Raw genomic sequence first — 27685 nt, forward strand, 5'->3', positions numbered from 1 at the left:
CCTAAGTTATTTCCGTCTGCTCGGGAAGTCTCAATGCACATGAGCAGTATCGTCATATAAAATGGGTATGCTGTTAATAGAGTGTTTCAATTCCGGTTACTCCCCCATGATACTCTCTGAATTCAAAGATTGGCACATCCCTAGACAAAACTCCAAATTTGAGCTGGATCTTAGCACGAGAACCCCCACCCCCTCCCTAAGCTTATGGACCAAAGAAACTGTATCAGTTTTTGGCCGTTATTTTTATCAATTAATATAAATCGAATTTAGATTTTAATCACTTTCGCTTTAAAAGAATATTAAAGAAGAATTTTCGAATTTATTCAAACTGTGGAACATTTTTTTCCAAAAAGAAGTTATTATTTACCGAAATTCCGGAATTTTCCATGAACGTTCATTTTATTAAAAAAAAAAAAAACAAGAAATGGTTGACTTTTCTCTTAACAGAATTAAACCAATAACAAAAGAACACTCGAACCTTCGACAGAAAAAAATAAGGAATTTTTAGGGAAAACCCACAAAAGCACCGAGTGCCAAAACATGCCTCCGTGCTCGGCCACTGTTTTGTTCCGTTCGCTCGATACCCAGGACTAAAAGGGGCTATTATCCTTGACGGTTATTATAGTCCATAAATAAGTGATGAGGCCTGCGGTAAAAGACAACCCGCAGAGACACACGGTTGGCCGCCGGTGAAAATGAGAAGAACCAGCCGTTAGGAGCCTGTGACCGGTCTAGGAATCTCTCTCTCTCTTTATCGTAGGAAGACCTTGCGCTCAGAGTTGCCGTTTGTCGATAGCTGACGAAACATTTGCCAATGGCGTATCAAAATGGCCATTTCAATGGAGATAATTTTGCCAATTTTGAATTTTGGAAACTGTCCCGGTTCTCACTGTTCGTACATGAAACGATGCGAAACCAAACATTGCGCAAAGAGGCGGAAAATGGCGACACACAAGGGGGGCTCGATTTGAGTTCCCTTGTCGGGAAAAAGTTTCCATAGAAGCCAGTTTTTATTTCCATACGCCATCATCATCACCCCCGTTGCTGCTGCTAGCCCACGTGTTGTAGCTAGAAGCGCAAAACAATCCACGTGCAAAAGCAACCGAAGAGGTGGTGTACCAGTTGCTGTTGGTTTCAAGATTTGGATGGAAATTTGACGAAAGGGATGTTTTTTGGGTGTGAAAAATAAAAGTTGGCTCGTAAAACGATGTTATTCTGGAAACAAGAACTTTTAAATATTTAAAAATCGTAAATTCAAGAGTTTAAGTTTTTTTCAGAAACGATTTGCCTTTATTAGAAGTTTAAAAAAAAGGTAGCGCATGCAAAAGGTTCAGATTGTAGATTTGTATCAGTTCAGTTAGTTAGATCTAGTACTACAGAATAATTCTAAGCATCTCCAAATGAGTTCTTGGCATTGTTATAGAATTTCCCGCTAGAACTACCAGCTTTGGTCACAAGAATCTTCTCTAGAAGTGGCCATTGCTCCGCGAGACACAGTACAGAACAGATCAGACAGAACAGAACCGTCCTGTTCTGAAATACAGCTCAAAATGTAGAAAGTTACAGTTTTCTTGTCTAATTACCGTCCAGTACAGTTCAATAAACCGACAGAAACCAAGAGCAATACAGTTTTGATTACAAATTACTGTGCACTAGCTAACCCGCGAGTTTCAGTTCTGTCCAGATCCGATTATGCCACGAACCAAGCAACAGACGCTCTTATGTGCGTTAACAGTTAACATTTTAGGTTTTAAGTAGGCCTTAAAAGCCTATTCCCCGCCACTAGTGGTTGGTACTTCCAATGGTGGCCGACAGCTATAAAGTCAACTTCGTTTTTTTAAAGCTTGTTTAGGGTGAATGTGGGTTTTAAGAACCATGATAAAAGCTGTAAGTTTAAAAATATTACTAGGGTACGCAGACTCAAACAGTCGTTACAACTTGCCTAGGGTGGCTCCTTAGACCATTCACATTTACAAAAACTATCCTTGAAGTGAAACATACTTGACACTTTCTTGAGGTGGATACTTTCCCTTATATTCTTAAAAAAGTGGACAATCAACAATTCCCGTGCAATGGACGGCTGTTTTGGTGCTAAGAGTCTGGTTTAGGTGGAAATGGGTATCAAATGATTAGGATTTGTTGTACATTTCGGATGTTAAAATTTGTTATTGAAAATACTATTTTTTTTATAAAGCTACGTATTTTTGAAAAAAATACTAAATTTTTTAGTTTTTTTTAATATGAATATCAAACGATTGGTATTTTTTCATACATTTAGAAAGTTATAACACAATTTTTTGAAAATATTCATTTTTTTTAGAAAACTACGTATTTAAAAAAATACAGATTTTTTTTCGCAATGTGAGTATTAAATGATTGGAAATTTTTATACATTTCGGATGTAATAACAACATTTTTTGACAATTCAAAAAAATTACAAAACTACACCCAAAGGAAAAATATATCTCAAAATCTGCAACATTGGATTTGCTGCAGAAAATGTCATATTTTATAACATTTTTTGCAGCAAGCCCGTAGATCATTTTTGCCCGCGTGTAAAAATTTCAGCGATCTGCAGTTCTCACCAACACATGTAATGCTGGCCCGTCCCCGAGCAACACTCCAAAGAGAAGCATATGTTGGTGCTCTTTCACTCACTTTTCATCAAGCGTCCATAGCGCGGTGGTAGCGTGTCGGATCAATAACCAAGAAGTTGGTGGTTCAATCCTCGTTCTGTAAAGGGGTTTTTTTTGTGAAATACAACCAAAAAGCCGTCGGTAATGTCGATAATTGTCGGTAACGGGCAAAAATGTCATACTCCTATATCTCAAAAAATGTATGAGGACAGATTTCATGCAGATTCTGATATACTTTCATGCCGCCATGCATCACAATCATGCGACTGCCAGTTGGGTGTACGTATTTTTGCAAAAATACTTGAAGTTTTAGTTTGTTTCAATATGGGTATCAAATGATTGGGATTTTTTCATACATTTCGAATATAGCATTATTTTTTTGAAAATACTCAATATTTTCACAAAACTATTTTTTTTTTCGAAAAAAACTCAAAATTTCAGTTTTTTTATAGTATGGATATCAAACGATCGGGATTTTTTCATATATTTCGAAAGTTGTTACAATTTTTTTAAAACATACTCAAATTTTTCACAAAAATGATCAAAATTTCAGTTTTTTACAATGTGGGTATCAAATGATCGAGATATTTTAATAAATTTCGAAACCTATAACATTTTTTTTAATGCTCAAAATTTTCACAAAACTATGTTTTTGTAAAAAATATTCAAAATTTCAAAGATTCAAAATTTATTGCATTCGAAATGTTTGACAAAATTTCGATCATTTGTTACACAACTGAAATTTGGGGTGTTTTATTTTTGCAAATACGTGGTTTTGTGAAAATTTTGAGTATTTTCAAAAAAATTTGCTCGAAATGTATCAAAAATTCCGATCCTATGATATCCATATTGTGAAAACTGAAACTTAGAGTATTTTTTTTCAAAAATAAGTTGTATTGTGAAAATTTTGAGTATTTCAAAAAAAAATTGTTATGGCAAAAATAATATGCTACTGAGTGTCCGGATTTCAAATCATGACGTTACATTCGAAATGTATGAAAAAATCCAAATCGTTTGATACCAATATTGCTAAAACTGAAATTTTGAGTATTGTTTCGAAAATACGTAGTTCTCAATATTTTAAAACAAATTGTATGACATTCAAATGTCTGTAAATGTATGACAAAAACACGATCATTTTATACCCATATTACAGTAACAAATATTTTGAGGATTTTTTAGAGTAAAAAATGGCATTTTCAAAACACAGAAAAAAATCGTATTTTTGTGAAGAATTTCATGTAACTATAACTACAATGGATAGTTGCCATGATCTCGATTCCAAAACACTATAATTTATTGAAGTTTTCATGATTTTTCATTCGATTATAGCAAAAGTCTCCCATATAGCCAAAATCCCATAAGCTCTGTGCTTCAGTTATGCACGCCTCGGTCCTGCATCCCCCATTTGAGGTGCTAGATCGAGGCATGACTGTACTTTTTTGTTTCTCTTAGTTTCGTCGTTCATGTCTGTCGCGGGTGACCTTGAACAGTCATGATCAACGACGACCAACATTTCAAAACTTTTTTTTCGTAAAATAGATTTTTTTTTGTAATTGTCTGCTTTGTCTGTATAATATTGTCACACTCTTAAAAATAACCCTCCAAAGTTACAAAAAACAGGAAATTAAAAAATGATTTGTTTTGTTTTAAATGAAAAATTACCCTTCTGGGTTATTGCAGATTCGAAAAGTACATTAAATTTCCCATAAAATGTCATGTTCCATTATTTTACAGTTAGGAATCGAAAAATTGCAGAATTTTTTTTTGTATTTTTTTCAGAAACAATGCGTTTTTTGGGATTCTAAGTACGCCACCAAATCGGGTGACCAATTTCACATAAAAGTCTCTTTGACACCAAATTTCCAAACCATCACCATTTCAGGCAAAAAATTATTATATCACGTCTTTTTTCGAATGTTCGAAAATGGAAGGGGACGCACCGCTCCTCCGTCACAACAAATCGAAAAATGGAGCTCGGATTCGTGATCAGGGATTTTTTTTCTACCTTTTAAGACAAAGTTTCACGCAAACCGAAGAGGGAACGGGGTAACTTTTTTTAATTTCGTGTAAGTTGGTTGAGCTCGTTTTGAACTGACAAAAAAGTTATTAAAACATGATTAAGTTATTTAGAAATTATGTTAAAATATATTCATATCTTTCGACATCTTGCCTTACATTCCAAATCTGTATATCATGCTCAATGAGTTATGCAAGTATGACTCGAGGATCAATTGACCTATCTTTAGAACTTTTTTTAAAAGATTGGTTATGAAAAACTGAAAATGCTGAATTTAAGACATGATTATTGCCATTATATATCATGATTTTAATCAAGTTACATAAATCCAAAATCGTTTGAAAAAAACGAATTAGGAGAAATATACCCATTTTAATCATTTTTAGCCGTGCGACCAATTCTCATCACATTTACCGTTTTCCGCTATTGATTCAACATTTTTAGATGTATCAACAATGACGAGTTGCTTGCTCACTTTTATTTGAGCTATTTATTACTTTCGAACAGTCAAAAACATCATATTTAAGCTGTAATTTATGATCAAAGTGCTGATAGGCCGATAATAGAAATATGCTGAGAAAGGGTATAGTTCCCCTAAATTAAAAATCTAGTGCACATGAATGTTGTTCAGTTACCCAAATAACCCACATTCCGAAACATAAGTTCCGACAATCCGTCTCCACAGCACATGTCACTACTATGTTGTCACACTTTGACATTTTGACCAATTGCACTACAAATTCACGCAGCTTCTAGCGTCCACTGCAAACCTTAAACCCCTTTCATTTGCTGCTGGTCTGCCACCAGTGCAAATATTTGCCTGCCCGGCTGTGGACAATAGCGTTCATCACGCGTCAACTAACTTTGCAACTAATTGCATACCGGCACACCCACACCCACAAATCCCTCCATATTCAACCCGACTGGTCAGCACCATCATCCGGATGAACCAAGGTCATTTTGGGACTGCTGTGTACACCCTTACCAAAAATCATGACTTTTTGAGTTCCAAATCCCACTTTTCGTACGATTATTTCAGTTCAACCCATATAACCATTTTTATGGTTGTAATACCTGAACTCAAAAAATCGTATGGAAAGTGGGATTTGGAACTCAAAAAATCATGATTTTTGGTAAGGGTGTTAAACGAGATGTGCTGGAATCGGACACAATACTGTCAGAATGCGAAAGAGATGTCATAAATGTTATGACAGTTTGTTAGGGAGCATCATTTTATTCCGTTACTCTTTCAGGTTTGAGTTGATTTTCGATATTTTTTTCCCAGCCTTTTACGGTAGCAATTTCATTTAAATACGGTACAAAATTGTTTTCATCTTTCTCTTTACACCGAGATAATCATTTCAGTACGTTCCAGAGAGGATTTTTCGCTTCGAAATTGAAGCATCCCACTCAACCGTCCTCACAGCGAGAGGGACGGTCAACCACCTACACAACAAACCCCATAATTTGCAGCTACACGAGGCAAAAATGCAACGATGCCGACGTTTTTTTTTATCAAAAATAGAGGATATTTTAAATATTTCAAACTTTCTAACTTTAACCATCTTAGTGAGACACTGAAAAGTACTCAGCACGGTAACGTGCACTGTTGATGCTAAACTTGGTTAACTTTTTCGGTGAATAAGTTAGTAGCATCAGCCAACATCAGTCAAGATGGCATCATTATTCCTATCCCTACTATACATCGCACACACATTCTGCCAAACTAACCAGCAGCAGCAGCAATAGCAACAACAAGTGCCACGTGACTTGAAGTCTCAAGTTTCAATCTTGTACCAGACACACAGGCAGTAGCTGGCTGTCATGTCGTGCCACCGGATCTGTGACAGACCGGGAAAAACAGGTGCATGTTTTGGTTGCTAAAATTGGAGATGGAATTTAAATTTGACGAATAGGGGGAATATACCCATTTTATGCCTAATAAGCGGTCGTGTTAGAATGATGCTGGATAATCTGGAGTGTTCCTTGAAATTTACTAAAACCAAGTACACCAACGAGTAGAGCAACTTTTTGTTTTTCTGTTTTTCACTTTTACTAAAAGTTATTCTATTCCTTTTACAAGCATTTGAAAAAAAATATTTCCAAAATGTATTCTAATCAGTCGCGAATGCATTGGGCCACGCCCATTTTTCTATTTTCAGCTTAGTTTTTTTACTTCCAGCGCTCTTTTGGGTTTACTTAGTGCTGCCAATTGTGATGAAATTTCAAGCGAACACTCACGAAAGTAGCATTTATAGAGAAAGTACCCTGGCATCACTGGCTCACTCCAACAGGCGCTGCTGGTGGTGTTAGTGGCCAGCCTTTGTTCTGTATTTACCTTCGCTTCTCGTTCGGTTTTCTTCAGCCTTCGATTGGAATGGGTCGTCAAAAGTCAAACGTCAAAAGACTTGGCACGTTTGTTCTTTGATGGCGCGTGCTTATTATTTATATGTTTCGGGATAATTTTTCAAGTTTGTGACTAACTAATGTTCAAAAGAACATGTTGCCGGCTTTGAAAACGTTAGCGCAAGTGAAAAGATATTGATGGCGATTTTCGTTAATCAGTTAAGCTCTCATCTTGTGTGTCGATATGTGTGCCGACAAAATGATGGGAAATGGTCTCGCAAAATGAAAATTATGATCAAAAGTGCAATAAATTTGATCTTTTTGGCCAGTAAGTGGCATACATTTGCGTGCTTACTCGAGGCGGTGCTGTTGCTGGTAAGTTTATAGCTTAATAGTATTTTTGGAGCTTTAATCGAGCATCAAACTCTCCATATGACGAAGATATGTATATTTCCCCTAGTTGTGTTGGAATTTGGGAGTGGGAATTCAAATGATGTTAGTTTTTAAATACTTGCTTGTAAAATTTTATAATTCCGGTGCTTTCGAATAAATCTTTGTGTCATTAGTTCACTAATAGGGGAAGGTGGGGCAAGACGACCATATGGGGCAAGAGGAACAATCGCTCGTACGGCCGTAGTTTTTACACTTTTGATTATTTCCAGTATAAGGAATTGTTGCTAGTAATGCAATTAGCTGATTCTACTACCACATAACCGCCAAAACGACGTAAACGCCACGGGGCATAAGATTGAATGAAGTTTTCTCAAAACCTTAGTTTTCTTATAATTTTTGGAAAGTACAAAATAAGGCTTAGGGTTTGTTTAAGGCTTATTTTACCAAATGATATTTTTCCTTGATCAATAGTGTCCCAATCAGTGGCTTGCACCTATTATAAAGTAAGATTTTAACTTTTGGTTATTTTGTTGAGAGCTTGTTCAGGTGGGGCAAGTGTACCAGATGGATTTTTAGTATGGAAAAAATGCTGTAACAACATATTAATTGGGAAATAAATACATAAAAGTACTTAAAAACTGATAAACAGTTGATAAAAAATTGTCCATACAAAAAATAGTGCTATTATGAAAATTTACCATTTATCATCCAAGTAATTTTTTTTTCGTAAAAAAGAACAAATTTATAATGAAATATTATTGTTTAATCTAAAAATGAAAGAAACGTTTCAAATACATTCTGATCTGATGTATCTAAGTGATAACAGTTCAATTCTTAGCAAATTAAAATGTTGTTTCATGCATTGTTCCTTTTGCCCCAACGGGTTGTTCGTCTTGCCCCACTAGATGAGTAGAACGTACGGAAAATCAAAAATTTTAAAATTAATTTTTTTACATTAAAAACAGTATTTTTCAAAAACTTGTTCTATCAAAGTCTGAGTCAACACCTGGAATAAGATGATTATTAAAAAAATCCGACAGATTTTTTAACGTTTTTGATGAGTTATAACGCGCTTGTTACACTTGCCCCACTTTCCCCTACAATGTTGGAAGCTGTTTACACAAAAATGGTACTATTCAAATAAAAAGGGGCTCGGATTTTTTTGCCGCAAAATACATTTCAGACTCGATTATTCAAAGTTTCGGTTATTTGAAGTTCGATTATCTGAAGGTTTCGAGTTCTACGACCCCTTTTTAGTCAAATTTAAATTTTTAATTGCCTATTAAAATACAAAATGCATTTTTAAACTTTTCATCACCGCCATTTTGGCCACCATCTTGGTTTTGAAAATTGTGAATCATTATAGAGTAGTTTGTGGGTCAAACGTAAGCTCGACAATCAAAAATAATATAACATTTTTTTTTTGTGATTCCTCTATCCGGAGTGAAATTTTGCCAAGGCCTTCGGATAATTAAGTCTGGACAGCAATAAAAAAATAAATAAAAAAATAAGTAAAGTTTTGGAATCAAGTCGTAATATTGAAATATCCTTTTGAAATGTTAGTCTTGATTACAAAATTTTCAAAGTATTTTTTTTCGAAGTGATCTTAAAATTTTACAAATGTTGCATTTTTCAACATGAAAAATTTGTTGAGATATTGGCATTGGAAATGTGGGAATGATTAAAAGGTGAAGCCGTTGATCATTTTCGAAGAAAATTGATCATCACTCTAAAATTCTCTGTATTGAATTCAATTTAACGAATTTCTGCACCAAAATGAATCAGCATGTGCCGCTTGTTGCCTTCTTGAAGTCACTGAAAGAATTTTTGGTCTAAATCAAATGTGTTTCAAAATTTATATAATTTTGTGGTACAATCATTGAGGTCCTAGTTGGCAATCATTGATTAATGACGATTTCCATAACTTTGCAAGGAATGTGATAATCGTTACCAAAAGGAATCAGCATGTGTAGGGTAAGTATACTGGCGATATGTAAAGGAAATAATAAGTATACTAACATATATTTTGATATACTGGTTGACATAATAATTATAGCTCTAAGAGTTTCCAACCCCTTGGTAGGGCACTATTCTAAACAACTTTTAGAAGGAATTTTGTCAAAATATTGATTGTGAACGAAAAATCATGGCAATGATGGAAGTCTTCACGTTAAATGAGAGTTCAATTTTATTGTTTCTTTTTCTTCATTCGCTTTATTTCAGCAACCAGATCTTCAATGACTTTTAGACAATTTTATTGGAAATTTTATGAACATTTGGAAAAAAAATATTTTCATAAATTGGGCAATCATGAACACAATATTAAAAAAAAACGAAAAACGGTATTTTTTCCAACGAAAAATCAACTTTAAGCGGCTTTCTATTGAGAACGGTGCACTTTACAACAAAATCAGTTCTTCCGCGTATCTATTTTTCTGAATAGTTCTCATCAATACCTACAACTTTGCCGAAGACACCAGAAAAATCCTTAAAATGGTACAGAGTTTCAAATATTTACGTACCACTTGTGAATGACAGCTGCCGAAACTGTATGGAGCCTTGTATGTGTGTATTAATTTCACAAAATGGCTTCTTTGGTCTACACACAAAAAAATATTTCCGAATGTTACATCATTTATGATGTAACACTTTTGCACGTCATTTAACATTTAAATTTAAATGCAATTTGTTGCAAATTCGCAACAAATTATACGTAAAAACATGATTTTACCTGTGATTCAACCGTTTACATCGAATCTCAAGTTTACATCAACTGAGTTTACATGTGATAAATCTTTTCCGTGTCGAGTAAATTCACACTTTTTTCTGTGTAGGGTGGGGGGCCAAATAAAAAATACAAAAAATAAAAATGCAAGAATTCTGGCGATTTCGTAAGGAATTGCTCTAATGCCATTTTTTTTAATTCAATTATTGAAAAAAAAGTTTTCAAATCTTTGAAATTGTTGGAATTCAAAATTATTGTGGTAAAAATTTGTAAGTTGTTATTTTTAGTTTGAATACCGATACAGCAAAAAATCAATGGTAAAATCGCATGCAAAAGCATGCTCATTACCTTTGTGAGAAAATGTTACATACTACATGTCCAGTTTTTCTACTCGTAAAAAAGTTGCAACCGACGGGATTCAAACCCAGCACTCACAGAGAGGACTAGCGCCTTAACGCGCTTGGCTGTGAAGAGTAAACATTTTCTTATTTATTCACAAAATGTTTATAACACCCATGACATTTATTCTCTATTGGATTCAAACTATCTCTTCCTATGCACGCCAACTTATCAGTTTAAATTTTTAATGAAGCAAGCAAAAAATGATGGTTTAGTATACGTTTTAGATTATACTAAACAATTGCGTTACAACATGTCTTTAATAAAAGTAGAACTAAAATTTTCATACAGCAACAAAATATTCACACAATTTGATAGTCTAATATCGATTCAGATCGAAATTCATAAACTGAAAAGCATCAAAACAAATACCCCCAAACTTTTGCATAAATACATAAGTCCCACACTGCTTCCCTTTCCTCCCACAACAAATGCAGCAACCCCAATGAATGAATTGCCCTTTTCACCCCGAGTGTGTGTGTGGGTGAGTGCCATTATTGAAATTTATTCAGGATATAACATTTAAACTCCATAACAAAACAGCTTATGGAGCTACTACGAACTGCCACCGCGCCGTGGCGACGATGAATGGCACCGGGAAGCGACGAATTAAATTCGTTATTTCACAGCTCACAAATATCACACTTTTTTGTTGGCTAGACCTAGCCAGTTGGGGGAAATGGCACTAAAAGAAGTTTTCTTTTTTTGTGCGGAAATGTTGGTTAAGAATGTTAGTAAAAAGGAAAGGAATTAGAATGTTATTTTTAAATATTTTTTCTTCAGTTTTTTGTTGAAATTTTAATGCTGCTGTGATTTTTCAAAATTTATTAAAGCTTAAATATTTCCTTTCATAAGTATATATTTGTTATTTTTATTATAAGTGTACTGCGTGAGTTATAAAACCTCCAGCAAAAGTTGGCACCGGGACAAAAGCTTATTGCATGTAAACTTTGCCCGTTTTCTGGGGGTTGGGCTTTGACACACCACAAAATAGAAAACAAAATTCTCAAGCAACAAAAAATAACCGGACTAAAACAAAAATCCTGGGGTGAGATTTGTAAACATTGCAGCAGCAGTAGGCTGTGCAGGCCCTGATTTGACGTTGGGCACTTTGTGACACACTGAGGAGAGGGCAAGTGTGTGTTTGTGGTGTAAATACAGCTCTTTTGGGTTTGTTTGTTGTACTGTGGCGAGGGTGGATGCAAAAGGCCACGGCGAGTCGCTTGACCAATTTTATGTTGACAAATTGAAAACAAACAAAGTGTATCAAAATCGGGGAGCGCGTGTTTATTTAGCCGTCTCGTGTCATTGACAGATTATTACAAATTTGAAATTCATTCTACTACACCGGAAAATCGGGCAATAGTTTTTTTTTTAAATAAAATCAACTTTTTGAAAATATGTAAAAAAAAAACAGAAAAAGACCCCTGAAAATCAAAAACTTCACACGCCGTTTTATTTTTCGCACACATCCCACCCTCCCCCTCGGGCTCCCGGAAAAGTGTCGGCATTAGCCAACCATATCCACGTCCATTCGTTGCCGTCGTCGTCGTCGTCGGTGGCGGCAGCGGAGCCCGTCACTGTCCTCGTCGTGTGAACTGTGCGCCGCCCATCCCGGCGCTGAAAACGAACTCCACGGACTGGACGGAACCGGGAAAAGGGACAAAACGAACTGGAACGAAAGAGTTCTGCCCTAGAGTGAGTCTCCAGAAGGTCGCAATTTGTGTTTCGGCGTTTTTCTTTCGTAAATATAATATTTCATCACGAAAATTTCGTCGAAAAAATCGCTTTAAATTCACAGTACATCGATGTTTGATGCTCTGTCCATTATTAAAGGCAGAACTCGTCTATCATCAACCCTCGAATTTTGAGGAAAAAAATCCTGTGGAGATTAGGTGATGTGTCGTGTAATTCTCAGTTCGCGACCGTTTTAGTCAAATTTGAATAGGTAATTGCTTATTGTATCACAAAATGCATTTTTTTTAAAATATTTCGTTCCCGCCATATTGGCCGCCATCTGAATTTACAAATTCTTAATCACTTTAGTGTAGTTCAGGGGTCATACTAAAACACGTCAAACAATTTTTTTTCGTGATTCGATATAGAAAGCATCTGAGCAAACCTACAAAAATCAGTTTTTTAACTTAACAATTTATACTTGAGTTATGGAGAAAAGCAGAGTGCCCACTCAAATCCGATTTTCAAATTCTCGACTTTTTTGTAGAATCTCAAATAAGGCTGGTACAAATATTTTTAAAAGTTTTTGTCACCCCCCCCCCCCCTCCCCTTCAAAATTGGCCTGAAAAATCAGGGGGCAAAAAAAATATTTTTACAATAAACTTCAAAATTTCAATGAAAATTCAAGTGCAACCAGCTGAAATCAAATTAAAATACATTCTTCTGCGTTTAAAATCATTTTTAGCATGTTTGGATTTATTAAAAAATCTTAAATTTTTTTGAAAATTTTCGATGCAAAATCTTTTTTTTTCGATACAATTTTTGTTTTTGTCAGATCTTAGATTTTTTGAAAACTAGAGATTGCAAAACAACTGAACTAGTGTAAAATGTATTTTAAAACACTTTTTTCATTTAAATGTGAAGACTATGGCTTGTTATTCAAATTTTTATATTTTTTTATTTTTTTGCCCCCCCCCTTGACCTCGGCCAGGGCCGAGGGACAAAAACTTTTTTAAATATTTGCATCGGCCTAATAGGAATTTCTTATGTAAAGAATGATTTCAAACAAACAACTTGTTATTAAAAAGTAAATATAAACCGCGCCACTGATAATTTTCGTAAACTTTTCAACAAATTCAAAAAAAAATATTGTAAATCAAAGCACGTTTAAAGCATGATTACCGTTTTTTTCAAAGATTTTAGAAAAATATTTAGGAATTCATGTAAAAAATAGTTTTTACCAAGTTTCTTTTTAAAATTTGGAAACTTTTGATATTTTATTTTTAAATCAAAATTTCTGGACTTATGTTGTGCAATTTCAATATTTTTTTCATGTTTTTGAAAGAATTTTCCCATTTTTCGTTCAGAGCGAAAAACGATTGAACTTTATTCGACAATTAAGTTCTGAAAATCAAACTTTATCAATAATAATCAACAAACAAGTTCAGGGGGAAAAGTATCAGCAATGGCAAAATATAAAAACAAAACCATTGCCAAACTTGTTTGATAAACAAATAATATTAAAAATCTTTTGATTCATAACAATATTTTTGTTCTATTTTCAAAATAATTGCCTTCTCTTGCAAGAGGCATATGTAAATAAGCTTGCTTGTGTTTAATAAATCAAACTTTTTCAATTTTTTGACTTTATGTAGGCACTCCAAGTATAACGGCTAAGTTTCACATTATCATTACTCATCACAAAATGATCATCTTGTACGGGAAGATTTTTATGACCGTAAAGAACCAGTTTGATAAATAAAGACTTAATTTTCATGTCTGGATCCATTAACCCAACCTCCCTTTACAATCGGAAGATACAGCTGTTCACAGGAAATTTAAAAAAAATGAGATATCGATAGAAATTTAAATGAACAAATTCATATTTCTGCTAAATGTTTGTTTATTAGGGGCAAAATTTAACTCTTTCAAAAACATAACTCTAGAAAAAAGTAATTCTTAAATAGATTGAAATGAAGTGAAATTTAAAGGAACCTTAAATTTAAATTAAGCCACTAAAGAAGCATTGATTAAATTTAATTTAATAATTGTGAAAAATATTACAAAATTATTCAAGAGTTAGAAAATAATTTTCAAACAAGTATGGTTGGGATTCCCGACTTTTCCCGACTTTTTCCCGATTTTTAGCGGATTTTGGCGAATTCCCGTTTTTTCCCGATCTCCCGACTTGAGTGGTCACCCTGTAAAAGTGATGTTCGTAGCACTATTAAAGCTAAAAAAAATCTTGTTATTAGAAAACTTTGCATTCGGAAGGGGAGTTTAAAAAAATCCAGGGATATATTTTATTTTACATAAAACTTGAGATATCTTAGTTTGAAAATGTATTATTCGGGTAATGTCCAACCATTTGTTTTTTTTATAAATATTTTCCCGCTAAATTTGGATCTGCTCTCAGAGTTGAGCCAAAGTGTCATTAAGTTAACCTGTCAAAGTTTCCTGGTTCGATTCCCATATACAACTTTTTTTTTTGTAATGACGGATGAACTTTTTTTTTGGTTTTGTAAACTTTCTTCCATAAGAAAGGCAGAACAGTGGAACTTGGTACATATTGTTATAAAATGGAACGGTGTCATGTTTTTAAGAATGAGCTTTTTAGACGTTTAGACCATGAATATCGACTTGATTTGATAACGTAATCTTTAAGGGCAATTTAACTGTAAGTCTTATCCGGTGTCAAATGTACAAAATCAAAAACAAAAGTTTTTTTCTTTCTCTCCAGAGAACTGCTTTTCCACCATAATAAAGAGGATAAAGAGGGAGCAAACTTACCCTTTTTTGAAAATGTTGCCCCTACACACAGCACGACAGTCGAATTCACTGGCAGCCGTCGTCGTCCCTTGCCATAAGGGGTGGCACGGGTCGCCGTCGAGGTTATGTTCTTTTGGGCAAAAAGCTGGCTTCTCTGCGTGTGTATTTGTGTGCGGTAGAGTTGACTGGCGCTGCTGGCCTGTCAGTGCCGTTTTAGCCCACCCTCTCCAGGACCCTGTTGCTCTTGTTGTTATTTTTGTTGTTTTAACCCCGATGTTTTCCAAAACCCTCTTCGTCTCGAAGGACGACTGGCTGGCTGGCAACACTGCTGCCTCCGTTTGTCACACTTGTAACAATTTTTTGCACTACTTCTTCTTGCTTTTTTCACTTTTACACGCCACAGATTTTCACCGAGGAGAAAGTTTTCTCTATTCACCCCGTCTGGACCCTCACTTCCCTTTACCGCGATGGATCCTTCTTTGCGGTGGAGTGTGTCCTTTGAAATGGAAGGATTTTCCTCGGGGTTTTCCCCGTGATGCAACGCACTATGCTTCGTCTTCTTCTTCTGTTCCCTAGGAGGATAAAACTTTCAATCACTGCATGTTGTGCTTACAGTTGGCTAAACTTTAGCTTGTAATATTATTTTTTGCAACCCCACGTGCCCCCCTCTCAATAATGGCAAAATCAGAACCACTCATAACTTGGATCCACTTGGAAAGCTCTTCTTCGCACAGTCAGTGTCACAATCCTAGAACGAACCAACAGTCCAAGTTGACACAAATCAATTAATTGGATTTTCCACCCATGTTCAGAACCAGAAGGGAAGGGGTTTTGGCCGGACTGTCCACGTGCGAGACCGAGGTCATCGTCCCTCCTGAGTCGTCACCGTCGTCGGGTTGAAGAAGTTCAAAGCAATGGCAGCAATAGCATTGTGTTTGCACGACCCCGTTTTCCATTTTTATCTGTTATCGATATGGAGAGGCGGAGGCATCGACATCGAAATAGAGGCTCTGATGGTTATGGTGATGATGATTGCTTTTGGGGGCTGATAATTTTCTTTTAAAAGGTTCGCTATGAACTAATTTGTTTGATTTTAACAATATCAATAGCATACAAATAAAGATAAATTCAGAAAAACAATCGACAAGTCAAAAGAAATTGTTTTTTTTTCTGAAAAACACTTTTCGGGGCATCAAGACATCTCTGCTACAACTTTGATTAAAACACTTAGCCTGGAAAAAATATGTGAGAAAAAAAATCTCTAGTCTGACTTCAAAGTGAATTAATCATAAGAGCGAGTCCACGAAGTCTGCCCGCAATCTGAATTTTCAAGGGTTGTTTGGATATATATATAACTAGCATCTGGGCAAAATATTGGCACTTTAGGTCAATAAGATTAAGGCCGTTTTAAGATTTTCGAGGTATTTTAGCCTTCAAATTATGTGTCCCGATTTACCCCACTTTCCAGATTAGTGGGGTCGTTGTGAGATGCACAGCAATTTTTGGATAGCCATTTCAGTAAAACAAATTACTGAATGCGATTCAGTTAACATCACTTTTGCTGAAATTCGGCCAAGAACAAAAACATCAGCAACTGCATATCTGTCAAACTGAAATATCACTTTTGACTTACTGTTTGGATGCTGCCGAGAGAAAATCTTCTCTTAAAATATGTGTTATGCTTTTTTTTAAATTTTGTGTTGTGATCGTTAGAAAAAAAGGTAAGAAAATTGTGATGCTAACCACCTGTATTTTTAAGGTTTGGAGGATTGATGACATAAATGTATAAATAACAGTACTGGACACATTTTTGATGGCAAGCAAAATCAAATTTTGATAACTGAAATACCAGCCACGATTGCAGAATCTTCAGCAATTGATCTGTCAAACTGACACAAAAAATTACTGAATTTTCAGCAACATAATTAGACATTTCTTTCGATGAAACTTCAGTTTTTCTGACAACCAGTTTACTCAAATTTCAGTAAACTATCTGTCAAAGTGACAAATGCCAGAATTCAGTAAAACTACAAATTACTGAATCGTTTACTGAAATTTCTGTAGATGAAATTTCAGTAAAACTTTACTAAATTTCAGTGAAAAGCATTACTTAATCCACCTTTAGGTGGTTGTTGCCTTTCTCACGTTCATAAAGTGAATTTACTACACAGCCTCAAAAAAGTTCATAAATAACACTTATTTTTTATCAAAATATTTGAGATCCAGCCTCAAAAAAGTGTTTACATTACACTCAAGTGCTCATAGCTTTGGATGGGGTTGTCAGATCTTGAATCATTTGTACGCGTTAGAAAGGTCTTTGAAATACCTTTCTAACAATATATAGCATGTCGGGTTTTCTTACAAAAATCACCCTTTTTACAATCTTCCAAATTTAGCTAAAATCGTTTTTTTGCATAACTTTTGAAGTACTTTTCTAAACATCATAATATTCACTAGGGTCTTGTGGGACCCCAAGACGGATCGAATGAGACCAAAACGGTCTAAATCGGTTCAACCAGTCCGGAGATAATCGTGTGCATATTTTTCGGTGCACGGACTTACAGACATACACACGCACAGACATTTTTTTCACAATTTGATTCTGAGTCGATAGGCATACGTGAAGGTGGGTTTACGAGGTCGAATAAAGAAGTTAATTTTTCGAGTGATTTTATAGCCTTTCCTCATTGGGGTGAGGAAGGCAAAAAATTTGGTGTGCGGGTTTGCGCTGCTCCTGGACTTCTGGCCTGATTTTTTTTTACATATTTTACATACTAAACTATTTTGAACACAAACGGGGAGCAGCTGTGGCTGAATGGTTACGGTGTTCGCTTTGTAAGCGAATGGTTCTTGGTTCGATTCCCATCTGCTTCCATCGAGAAAGTTAAGGACATAGAGGAAATATACCCATTCTAATCACTCTAAGCCGGTTGACCAATTCTCATCACTTTGCCGTTTTCCGATGTATCAACAATAGAGAATTACTTGCTCACTTCAATTTGAGCTATTCATTACTTTGGAACAGTTATGAAAGCTGAAATTCATGATCAAATTACTGATAGGCCGATAATAGAAATAGGCTGAAAAAGGGTGATGTTCCCCTAGACTTGAAATGCTAAATATGAACGAAAAATCAGAGTTGCTTGAGGTGGGGTTCGAACCCCCGTCCTTTGGATTGATAAGCAAAAATGCTAACCACTAGGTAATGGTGACTTGGTGAGCTTAGGCTGAATCTGGAATACTGTTACAACCAACAGGCAACGCCTTTCGAGGTGTATCCTAGGGTTCTACCTCTCCTACTAACATTGAGTCCAAAACCTCCCTACAAACATCTATACCTCTAAGGTGACGTAGGGGTTCTTGTTGCACTTTAGAAAGGTGTTTACTAACGATCCTTCCCATCTCTGAGGATAGCTTGGACCCGCCCACTAAGAATTTTGGCTCGAGCCTCGACTCGATAAGAACGATTCGAGGCTCGAGCCAAAATTTTCAGTGGGCGGCCAGTATCCCCTTGTGCCCTGGAGCCCTGGGTAGTATTACACACTTATCAAAAGATGAAGACATGGTATCTCCCGTGTTGGATTATTGTTCCGGATGAGGGTCTAATACAACCACACCAAACAGTGGGATAAGCGTTGTGGAGCCCCCAAATGCCTCCAAATGCTAATGCTAATGCTAAACTATTTTGAACACAAGCGTACAGGCTTTTGTGTGAAATTGCTGTAACTTATAGTAAATCAATAGTTTGAATGAACAACAAACATAAGCAACAAGCTTTTGGTGTGGCACTCCTTAATGAAACTTCGGACTTAAAGGACTTCGGGTACAAATATGAGCATTAAACAATGATAATCTTAAAGTATTTCATCAAAAAGCTTTTTATTACCCAATAGGTTTGTTAAAGTATTTTTTTAAAGTGACCGAGTTTACCCTTCTTGAAACTAGTGCATGAATTGTTGATATAAAGCAAATGTGTCTCAAAATGTATATTATTTGAGAAGCAATCATTGAGAATAAGTCAACGATATCTAATAAATGACGTATTCCACAAATTTACAAGGTATAGGAAAATCGTCATCAAAAAGTATCACGACTTGTAGGATGCTAGGATACTATTCTGAACAACTTTAAGAAGAAATGGAGCCTAACATTTCAAAAGGGCACAAAACTTTTGTAAACAATAGTGTATCCCTTTCACTCAAATGACAGTTTGCATAAGGTGTGAGCGGGATACACTCTTGTTTACAAAAGTTTTGTGCCCTAATGAAATGGAAAGCACGAAATGTTGCCGAAATATTTTCAGCGAAGCAAGTGAATTAGTGTGTCTTTGATGGCTGGCGTCACAATCAGGTTCTTTGGGTGCACATTTTTTGGGTAAACAATTTGAGTACCGCCATCTGGGGCAAAACGGGACACATGGGGTGAAATGAGACAGCTGTTTTAGCTTTGTTACTGCACAATATGTTTACATTTTTGATGTGTTTCGGATAGAACAGACAGAGAACAACAAAAATAGTGCATCGATTTCCAAATTTCAAGCTTAAAGATTGCTTTTAAAAACTGCTGTCCCTATTTAGACTATAGTCCTGATTCGCTCATAAAAGCAAAGCAATCCACCTCAACGACCCCCGGGTCTTTTGTGGTCTCTATTGCAAGTTTCTGCTCATTTCAAGGCGTCCGAAGGTTATGTGTGATGTGTCACCCAAAACCTCATTTACGCAAATGGACCGACGTTTTACTTCCCCATCCGATAGAAGGCTGATTCGCCCATGTTGACGGTAAAAATATTATTTTTGGAGTCATGACTTGAATTTATTGTTCATTTTTCTAAAATCAATTTTAAATATGACATAAATTAACAATACAGTGTACAATATTTTAAAAAAGTTACCAAACGATTATTGATTCTTTATATGCACATATTAATGATTTGGTTTCTCAAATATTTAGTTTAAAATAAGTCATGCTAAATAAGAAAGTCTCTTTCTCACCCCCAACTGACACTATATTTTTGTCTCACTGCTCTCGATAATGTGGCACAGTAGTGTGGCAGTTTTTTTGCGCTACCTCTGGCCCGGTAATCTTCATATCTCTTCTCACAGCACGCTGGAACGCGATGGTGCACCAGTTTCGAGATGGTCGAAACAACACGATGGGAAGTTATTTGGTTACGTGAGAAAAATGCGCTCATCGCAGTTTTGGAGTTTCGAGCCCGGGTCGGCACCGCGTAACGCGATTGAACCCCCGATTGGAAAATGGTGTGTACCGTCCACCTCCCACAACTGTCACCTTCCCCGCTGGGTGTTTCGCGTTGGCACGAATTGAAAATGCGTACCGCGAAGATGAGCACAGTAGCTGGGGGTAGAAATTGACAAAATATTGGTCAGAAGGGGCGATCCGCTTCGCGGATGATGGCGATTTGAGGCATTTGTCGAAAATTTTAGGAATATTTTTAGCCGTTCTAGGAATGGTAATACGACTGTTATTGCTATGCTTCATTGAGGAGAGATTCGGGATTCCTGGAACGGATTGAGTTAAAACGGATAGGTTTTGCGACAGCAGTAACCAAATGTACTCCACGATTGGGAAGTTCCGGAAAAACACTCGGTTTGCTGTGTAATAATATCAAAAAGATAAATTAATAAATCAACACGATTTTTGGGTAACACTCCACATCTCCACACGAATAGAAAAAGTGTTGACGATTTTGGAAACACTTCGATGTTTACAAATTCGACAACTTGATTTACCGAATTTGCCAGCTGAGACATTATATTATCATAAAAGTGGCCAGACCTACTGCGTAAAGATTAGCGCAGATATGATTCGTTTGATGGCCAACAGTTGAAAACATGAATACATGAAACACGATACCATTGTACTACAATTTTTGCATTAAAAATCCTGTGGCCAAGATATTACAGAAAAATATTTAACTAAATCTTATAATGTTATTTATATAGCATATCTTACAATGTTATTTATATAGCATAACAGGTGCCCTTAATTTGAGGAGTTGTCAACCTCAGTCGATGTTTCTTCTTCCAACCCCCTTAACTCGAGCACAAGTTTTATTTTCTCCTCTCACTCGTCTGGAAGATTAATTGCCACCGTTTCGTCAGTGCATGACTAACCGGGGACTAATTACTTGCCGCGGTAACTCGTGCGTAGCAGTTTCCATTTATATTCCATTCCCCAACGGCACGGTATCGGTGTCGATTCCAAAATCCTGATTTAGCCTGCGAAAAAAAAACCCGTCGTCCATTGCGAAAATTGTGCGAATCTTCCCCCTTCCTTTCACCCCTCAGGAAAGCCACCGACCCTCGGCGCCACCGAGTTCCACGAGCAGGAGAAAAACAATATTGGAAAATCAATAAACACAGCGCCCCTCCCTCCTCCGGCGGAGGTGGTGACGACCATCGGTGGTGCGCGTCCCGGTTCCAAGGAGAGAACATGCCAGAGAGAAAGAGCGAGGAGAACACGAGAGAGGGAGGGAGTGCGACGGGCCGGGTCTCAGCCCTCCGGGACACAAGGACTCGACGGAGTCCTTGGAACAGGATTTATCAAGTTCTGGAAGGTCTTGAAAAGGGTTTCTAAGGTATCTTGGATTATTCTAACTCAAAGATATCCTTTGTACAAATGGTGGCCTAACTTTAAGGCGCAGGTTGAAAGGTAAATCGGTGACGACGACGACGACGATGACGACTATTGTAAGGTGTTGTCTTTTTTTTCGGCGAGCCCCTCACTATCCAGAATCGGATCCAACTGTTCAGACTCGGTCCACGAAAACTCCACCGCGACCTATTACGTTCCGTCACCACACCAGACACTGAAATCATGTTTTTTTTTCACATGGTCCGACCCCAGGGTCGTCCCTTCAATCCGAAAGTCCGATCTTCACTACCCACCACTCGGAGTTCCGAAGCGGAGCGCCGTTCCGGGACCACAACTGTGTGGACCCTCCCGCCGCGGTCACTTTTCACGATCACCGGAGGTTACACGCACGGATTTTCCCGGAGCCCGAAATTTGTTCACCAGCTTGTTGTTTGCGACACTCCGAGACTGCTGCGAACGTCGAAAAATTTTTCACCATACCAAAGTGTGGTGTCTCCTCCAGCGCGAACTGTCACACGCACACCAAGCCAACATATGGCACGACCACTCACGTAAGAACGGTTTGTAAACTTGTAACCACACCACACACGGCACACAGCAGGATTGCGTGTGCCAGTCTCTGGAGAGGCTCTCCTGGCAGTCCACTTTGACAGCGCGAAATGTCAAAGTTGCGACGGAACGGCGAAGGTCTTCTTTTGTTCGCGCAGCAGCAGTGCCACTTCCAGTACCAATACCATCGCAAGAGCAGTGTTTTGTTTTGCGTGTTTGCTTTCGTGCCGTCCTTGTCGAGTCATTTACGGGAATCGCGAGAGAGGAAAAAAAGTGCGCAGATAAACAAAGCAGAAGTGACGGGAGCGATGTGAGAGTCAAGGAATCGGATTGGAAGTTTTTACGGAAGGGTGGTCGTGTTTGGACGTGTTCGGTGCAAGGAAATTATTGGGACGAGGGAGCAAATCAAGCGTCGGGTTCAGTTCCGACTACACAGCGTTCAATATGGCGGTTATGCACGAACCCACTCAAAGCGTTCCGTTTGAATTCCGTTTAGAATTCCGCTTGAGCGAAAAAAGTTCGATTCGAATTCTAAACAGTGTTCGTTTTAGATTCTAAAACGCATTCCGTTTCAAACGCAACAACCGGTTCCGTTTGAGTTTTCGCCGCAAATCGGTTTAAGCGGAATTCAAACGGAATCGAAACGGAGTGGACGGGTTAGCTTTGACAGCTGCTTCTTCTTCTTTTTTTCCTTTCTGATTTTCTGTTTTGTTTTAATTAGAACGAAATTCAACACTTATTCAACTGTTTTTGCCTATTTAGGCAGTTTTTATTAATATTTAAAAAACATATCAAGAAAAACACTCCCCACCATGAATCCCCATTTTTTAATTACTAAAATTTGAATGTTTCACAATATATTACACTAATGTTCCAGACAGTACCTCTGAGGAATCGCACCGCTGAAGTCTGTTGGCCGCGTCGACGGTGCTGAACTGCGGACCAAATCGCCGGAATCCGTCAAGCAAGGTGACTTCCACTAGAGATGAAATTTTCCTGCCTTGACCATTATCCGCTCGGATAGCTTTCATCCACCGTACTTTCGCTCTGGTCCATGCCGTCCCGCTTGCCGGAAACATCGGCGGTCGTAGATTACTCCCAACCAGCTCGTCTGTCCACTGATCGAGCCACTCGAGTCGTTCACCTTGTGCGAGATGTTCACGCTGGGCCGAAGCTGGATTTAAGAAGTTTGGGTTAGAAGGAAGTTTTGCTTGAGAGGTAGACTACTTACAGATCTTCTTCCTGAATGGGGAGAAGTCGGTGTTGTTGCTCAGCGGCAGTACGAAAGCACTTGAGGGGGGGGGCACGATCGGGGTCAGCGAGAATTAGCTGCGCTGTTCCTCGCCTTAGCGCTTTCGGAAGCTGTTCCCAAGGAGCGAGTACATGATGCGGCCAACGCCGAACGAAGGTTCGATAACGGACGGGTGATCTCCTCGAGCACGGTCTTGGAGCTGAGTTTGACGGCGATCATGTCGCTTTTCAGTGTATTTGGGGTTCGTTTAAAGTGTACTCCCCGCTGTCCGTGGGGTTCTTGCCGATGGTTTCCACCTCGCTCAGGCTCAGTTTGGCCGGAAGTTCTGGATTAAGAAGACTCGACGTACGCGCGCTTTGTGCAGCAGCTGTGCCGAGCGTGTACCACAGGACTCTCCGAAAGCGACGCGTGCGTCAAACACATCGACGAAATAATCTTGGCCACATCCTGCGCCGTGTTCTTCCTGTCGCCAATCTTCGGCAGGTGGTTCTTGCAGTCCTCCAGCGAAGCCGTTAACGTGTAGCCGATTTCCATCACCAGACTGCCCAAGGCAGTGTCCATTACGGGCGACCGCAGCAGCGACTGGGAGTTGGCTGGACTGACTTGGTTCTGCAAAAGGCAAAAATAATGTTAATTCAACGTTCCTTCACTCGAAAATTCTAACCTAAAAATACCAAAATATAACTACCGCGGATTTAGGAAGTCCAGGGTGCTGGAGCTTTGAATTATTGCACAAGTTCGCGCTCCAGGCCCCGGGACCATCCTGCATCCTGCCGGTCCGGCAAAATGGGCAAAATGTACAAAAACGCGAAAAAGTAGGTACGAACTTGGCGGGCTTCTGCAAGACGATTTCCTCCGCGTGGGATTCAACAAAATTTTCTAGCGCACACTTTGACCAACTTTGACACACGTTTGACAATTGCTTCAGCAGAGGCCACACTCACACAATAAAAGAAAACCCGCTTCGGCGAAACGCGGCGAAATGTCATCGAGGTTCGGCCGTGCACCAGCAGGTGTCGCTAATGTACCAAAATGGCTCAAACGGAATCTAAACGGAGTCCAACCGGAGATTCCGTTTAGAAAAATTCGAAACAATTTTCGAAGCGGAATTCGAAGCGGAATGAACCCGTCATGCGGAAAACAGTTTGATTTGGAAGGAGGCAGTAGGCATATGAAAGCCCGGAGTGCAGAAAGAAAATTAATGACTAAAAACCTAGTACAAACTTTGATAATCGTCTCAGAAATGCAGGGACATGAACAAGGAATAATGTTCGGACACGTTTTTTCAATCGAGGTCCATGAGCTGGGTTACAGAGATGGAATTCATTACGAAATATGTGATTGACACGTTTTATGAGGTAGTTGACATTATAAATAACAATCCAGTTGTTATTCCAACAGGATACGGCGATAGGAACACCCACTTATTCCGTATATGCGTGATTAAAGGTTACGATCGTATGAATGGTTCATTATTCCACCATTACGTAAACGGCTTTATGGCTTTTCAAAGTTTCTGCGCAAAAGCATATTGAAGACCATCCTGCTCAAGCGAATCCAGCCTGCTCCAGTATGGCCCGTGAAAAACCAGATGAGACTAAAAAAAACATTCCATATGGCCATTGATCGCACTAAGATCGGATGATGTGACAGTAGCAACAGCGTAAATACTGCTAGAAACATATTGCCCAAACCAGCAGAATTCGCAAAAATCCTCGGGAACATCACACCTGTTGTGGAAAAGTTTCTGCTTGAAAAACATCCTCCATGCATCCACAAGTATAGTCAATATATCACTCGATCGGATCAATATATCACTCGATCGGATGAACTTGAACATTTTGTTTTATATCAATTTCAAACTAATCAAACTTAAGTTTTGCGCTTTATGAAATTGTAGCATAGTAGGTACTGGACGTTGCCGTCCGTGTTAGGGAAGGGGTCTGCAACGCAACTAGCACACTGTTGTGTGGGTTTCCAACACAGTTTCAAAAGTGTTCAGTTCAGTGAAATCACTCTAGCGCTGACGGCGAGGAGTAAACATCAACCTGGACTTGGCCTGGAGGCCCAGAAGCAGTTGGCCTGCACAGAAAAAAAAGTGTAAATTTACCCAACACTGAAATCATGTTTTTAACGTAAACTTGCTCAATGTAATTTTTAAATGCAATGTAAAACGTTAAATCGCATTTAAAGAGCCTTCATGTAAAATGAGATCCGATGTTATCGTTGTTTCCCATGTAAATAAAACTTTATTTTGTGGCCAAACATAAATTTGAAGATATGAATAACATGTAATTGCATATCTGATGTAATTTTTTCTAAATGTAATCTCAAAAAAGATTTAAATTTAAATATAAGCAGCTTTGCAAATGACAGCACAAAAGGCGGACAAAACTAATCAGCTCAATGTTATTGTTGTTTGGTGCGGTTGAGTTGGAAGTGTTTTCGCGGTAGATTTTGTGTTAAAATGAAATTTTTAGTTGTTGTCCAATCAGCTGTTTATTTCGCGAGACTGTTGGACAACAGTAGATGGCTGCGGATAAGAAAGGGAAAGGTTCCGCACAACAATTTTGTTTCATCCAGGTTTGGATGGCCAATTGCGATTTTAATCGGTTCTTCTCTCGCTTAAACAAGTGATGAAAGGTGTTTCAGGTAGAATACGATCGGTCTGGAGAGATGTAAACAAACCTTGTGGAACGATTGCTGTCGATGTTGAACTGAAAAAATAGAGCCGCTGAGAGAGGACAGATGGAATCTGTACCAACGACACCAGCAGCAATCAATGGTATGGTTTGTTTACATTTCATAGTGCCAATCAAATTCAATCCAAACACCTAATCAAAAAATCAGTTAATTCCTATGCAATAAGGCTCATTTGTCTGGCAATAACCCGGGTTAGGAGGATTACGAGAAAGCCTTCCGGTTTGATTGTAGCAGTTGCACCGCCGGGTGAGTAAATATTTATAAGGTTACTTACAAAATATTACATTTTTGCCTTCGCAGCTGCTTCAGATGGTTCGGCATTCATGCTGGCAGCAGGAATGTTGAGCTTCGTCGGCAACTATGACGTCTAGCGGCGGCAGCCGGAACCTCTTTCGCGGTGGCAACCTCATCCGGAACAGCGTCCTTCTTCTGGGTCTCCTCATCGGTTGAAGTATTTGGTGCCATTGTCCCGGCTTGAACGGCAGAAACTGGTATTCTCGGCGGCTTTTATGCGGCGGTAGGTTTTATGCGGCGAAGATAGACGCAATATTCTGAATTCACAATCTTACAGTGTCAGAACGTGGTCCGAAAATATTCTGCAAACTCCCTCGTAGGTTTTTACGGAGTCCGGAAGAAAGCTGCTGGTCCTCAGCTGTACGAGAGTTGGAGGAGGAACAGGAACGGGAAACACAAAAAAGAACATGTATGTTTTTGTTTATACTCGGCAGTCTTTGCCAATTTTAATCCAAAATTTTATGCTGGGTCTTGTATATAAGTTTACTTACAGCATTATTCAGTAACATTCACTTATAGAGAAATATAAAATTGAAATTAATTCTCAATTTTTATTTTTTTACATAAAATTCCGATTTTTGCGACCCCATTTTAGTAAAACTTGAATAGCTGATTGCCAGTGAAATTAAATATTGCGTTTTTCAATTATTTCCTTACTACTATTTTGGCTGCCATCTTGAATTTAAAAATTCTAAATCTCTTATTTCTTTTTTTCCAAAAAGTGTCCACGTGGTTTAAAGCTAGCCTCTTAACAAATGATGTACTGTTAACCGGGGGTGACATTGATAGGATTGCAATTTAGTTTGGAATATTTCCTAACTGGTATGATTTCTCTCAAGATTATTATTTTTAAAGCATGAGCTGGGGTAGGCCACACACGATCCTTGTACTAGTTTTGAAAAAACATTTTTTTAATAGCGTTTAAAAAAATAATTGCTTTGAAAATTACTACACTCAAACCCCGATGGTTTGACACCAACTGTTGTCAAACGAACGGGGTCACTTTTTAGTTTGACACCCCTTTTACAAGGAGTTCACACACACTACTAAACGTTTGTTTTGATAGTGTGCGTGAGCGCCGTGTAAAAAGTGACAGTTCGTCACTTTTTAGTTTGACTTTGACCAACCAACGGGGTACAAACTAAAAAAGTGTCAAACGAAAAAGTGACCAACCACCGGGGGTTGAGTGTATTTTGAAATCTGGGGTGACTTTGATCAGAATCAGTTTTGAAGTGTTCAAATGTTATTTTTACGTCTATAGTTCACATTTTATATGAAATTTGTTCTAATGAAAATGGCCAAAAATT

General features: G+C 37.9%; 2 protein-coding genes and 2 long non-coding RNA genes across 5 annotated transcripts in view; 1 reads left to right on the top strand and 3 right to left on the bottom strand.

The window, feature by feature from the left end:
• LOC6042494 (rho GTPase-activating protein 190) overlaps positions 1-22054 on the bottom strand; it is a 77856-nt gene extending 55802 nt beyond the window's left edge. Inside the window, 2 exon segments of the mRNA XM_038249231.1 lie at positions 14987-15537; positions 21874-22054. The gene's annotated coding sequence lies outside the window, so the exon portion shown is untranslated.
• An 885-nt stretch (positions 22055-22939) lies between these two features.
• On the bottom strand, positions 22940-23538 carry LOC119765232. The gene is made up of 2 exons (XR_005276584.1): positions 23361-23538; positions 22940-23303 (listed from the first exon to the last, which is right to left on the bottom strand). It is a non-coding gene; the product is annotated as an uncharacterized LOC119765232 (long non-coding RNA).
• Positions 23539-23711: 173 nt separating this feature from the next.
• Positions 23712-24231, bottom strand: LOC119770452 (CCR4-NOT transcription complex subunit 1-like). Its single transcript, XM_038265399.1, has 2 exons — positions 24209-24231; positions 23712-23990 (listed from the first exon to the last, which is right to left on the bottom strand). The coding sequence occupies exon 2, from the start codon at positions 23940-23942 to the stop codon at positions 23712-23714; it is 231 nt and encodes a 76-aa protein (XP_038121327.1). The 5' UTR covers positions 23943-23990; positions 24209-24231.
• A 1521-nt stretch (positions 24232-25752) lies between these two features.
• LOC119771207 lies at positions 25753-26919 on the top strand. 2 transcript variants are annotated; one of them, XR_005279081.1, is made up of 4 exons: positions 25753-26166; positions 26232-26330; positions 26385-26601; positions 26656-26919. It is a non-coding gene; the product is annotated as an uncharacterized LOC119771207 (long non-coding RNA). The 2 variants fall into 2 exon arrangements; XR_005279082.1 differs by having other exon boundaries at positions 25753-26033.
• Positions 26920-27685: the final 766 nt, after the last annotated feature.

The sequence above is a fragment of the Culex quinquefasciatus genome, chromosome 1 (genome assembly GCF_015732765.1).
Source record: "Culex quinquefasciatus strain JHB chromosome 1, VPISU_Cqui_1.0_pri_paternal, whole genome shotgun sequence".
In the NCBI taxonomy this organism is placed as follows: Eukaryota; Metazoa; Arthropoda; class Insecta; order Diptera; family Culicidae; genus Culex; species Culex quinquefasciatus.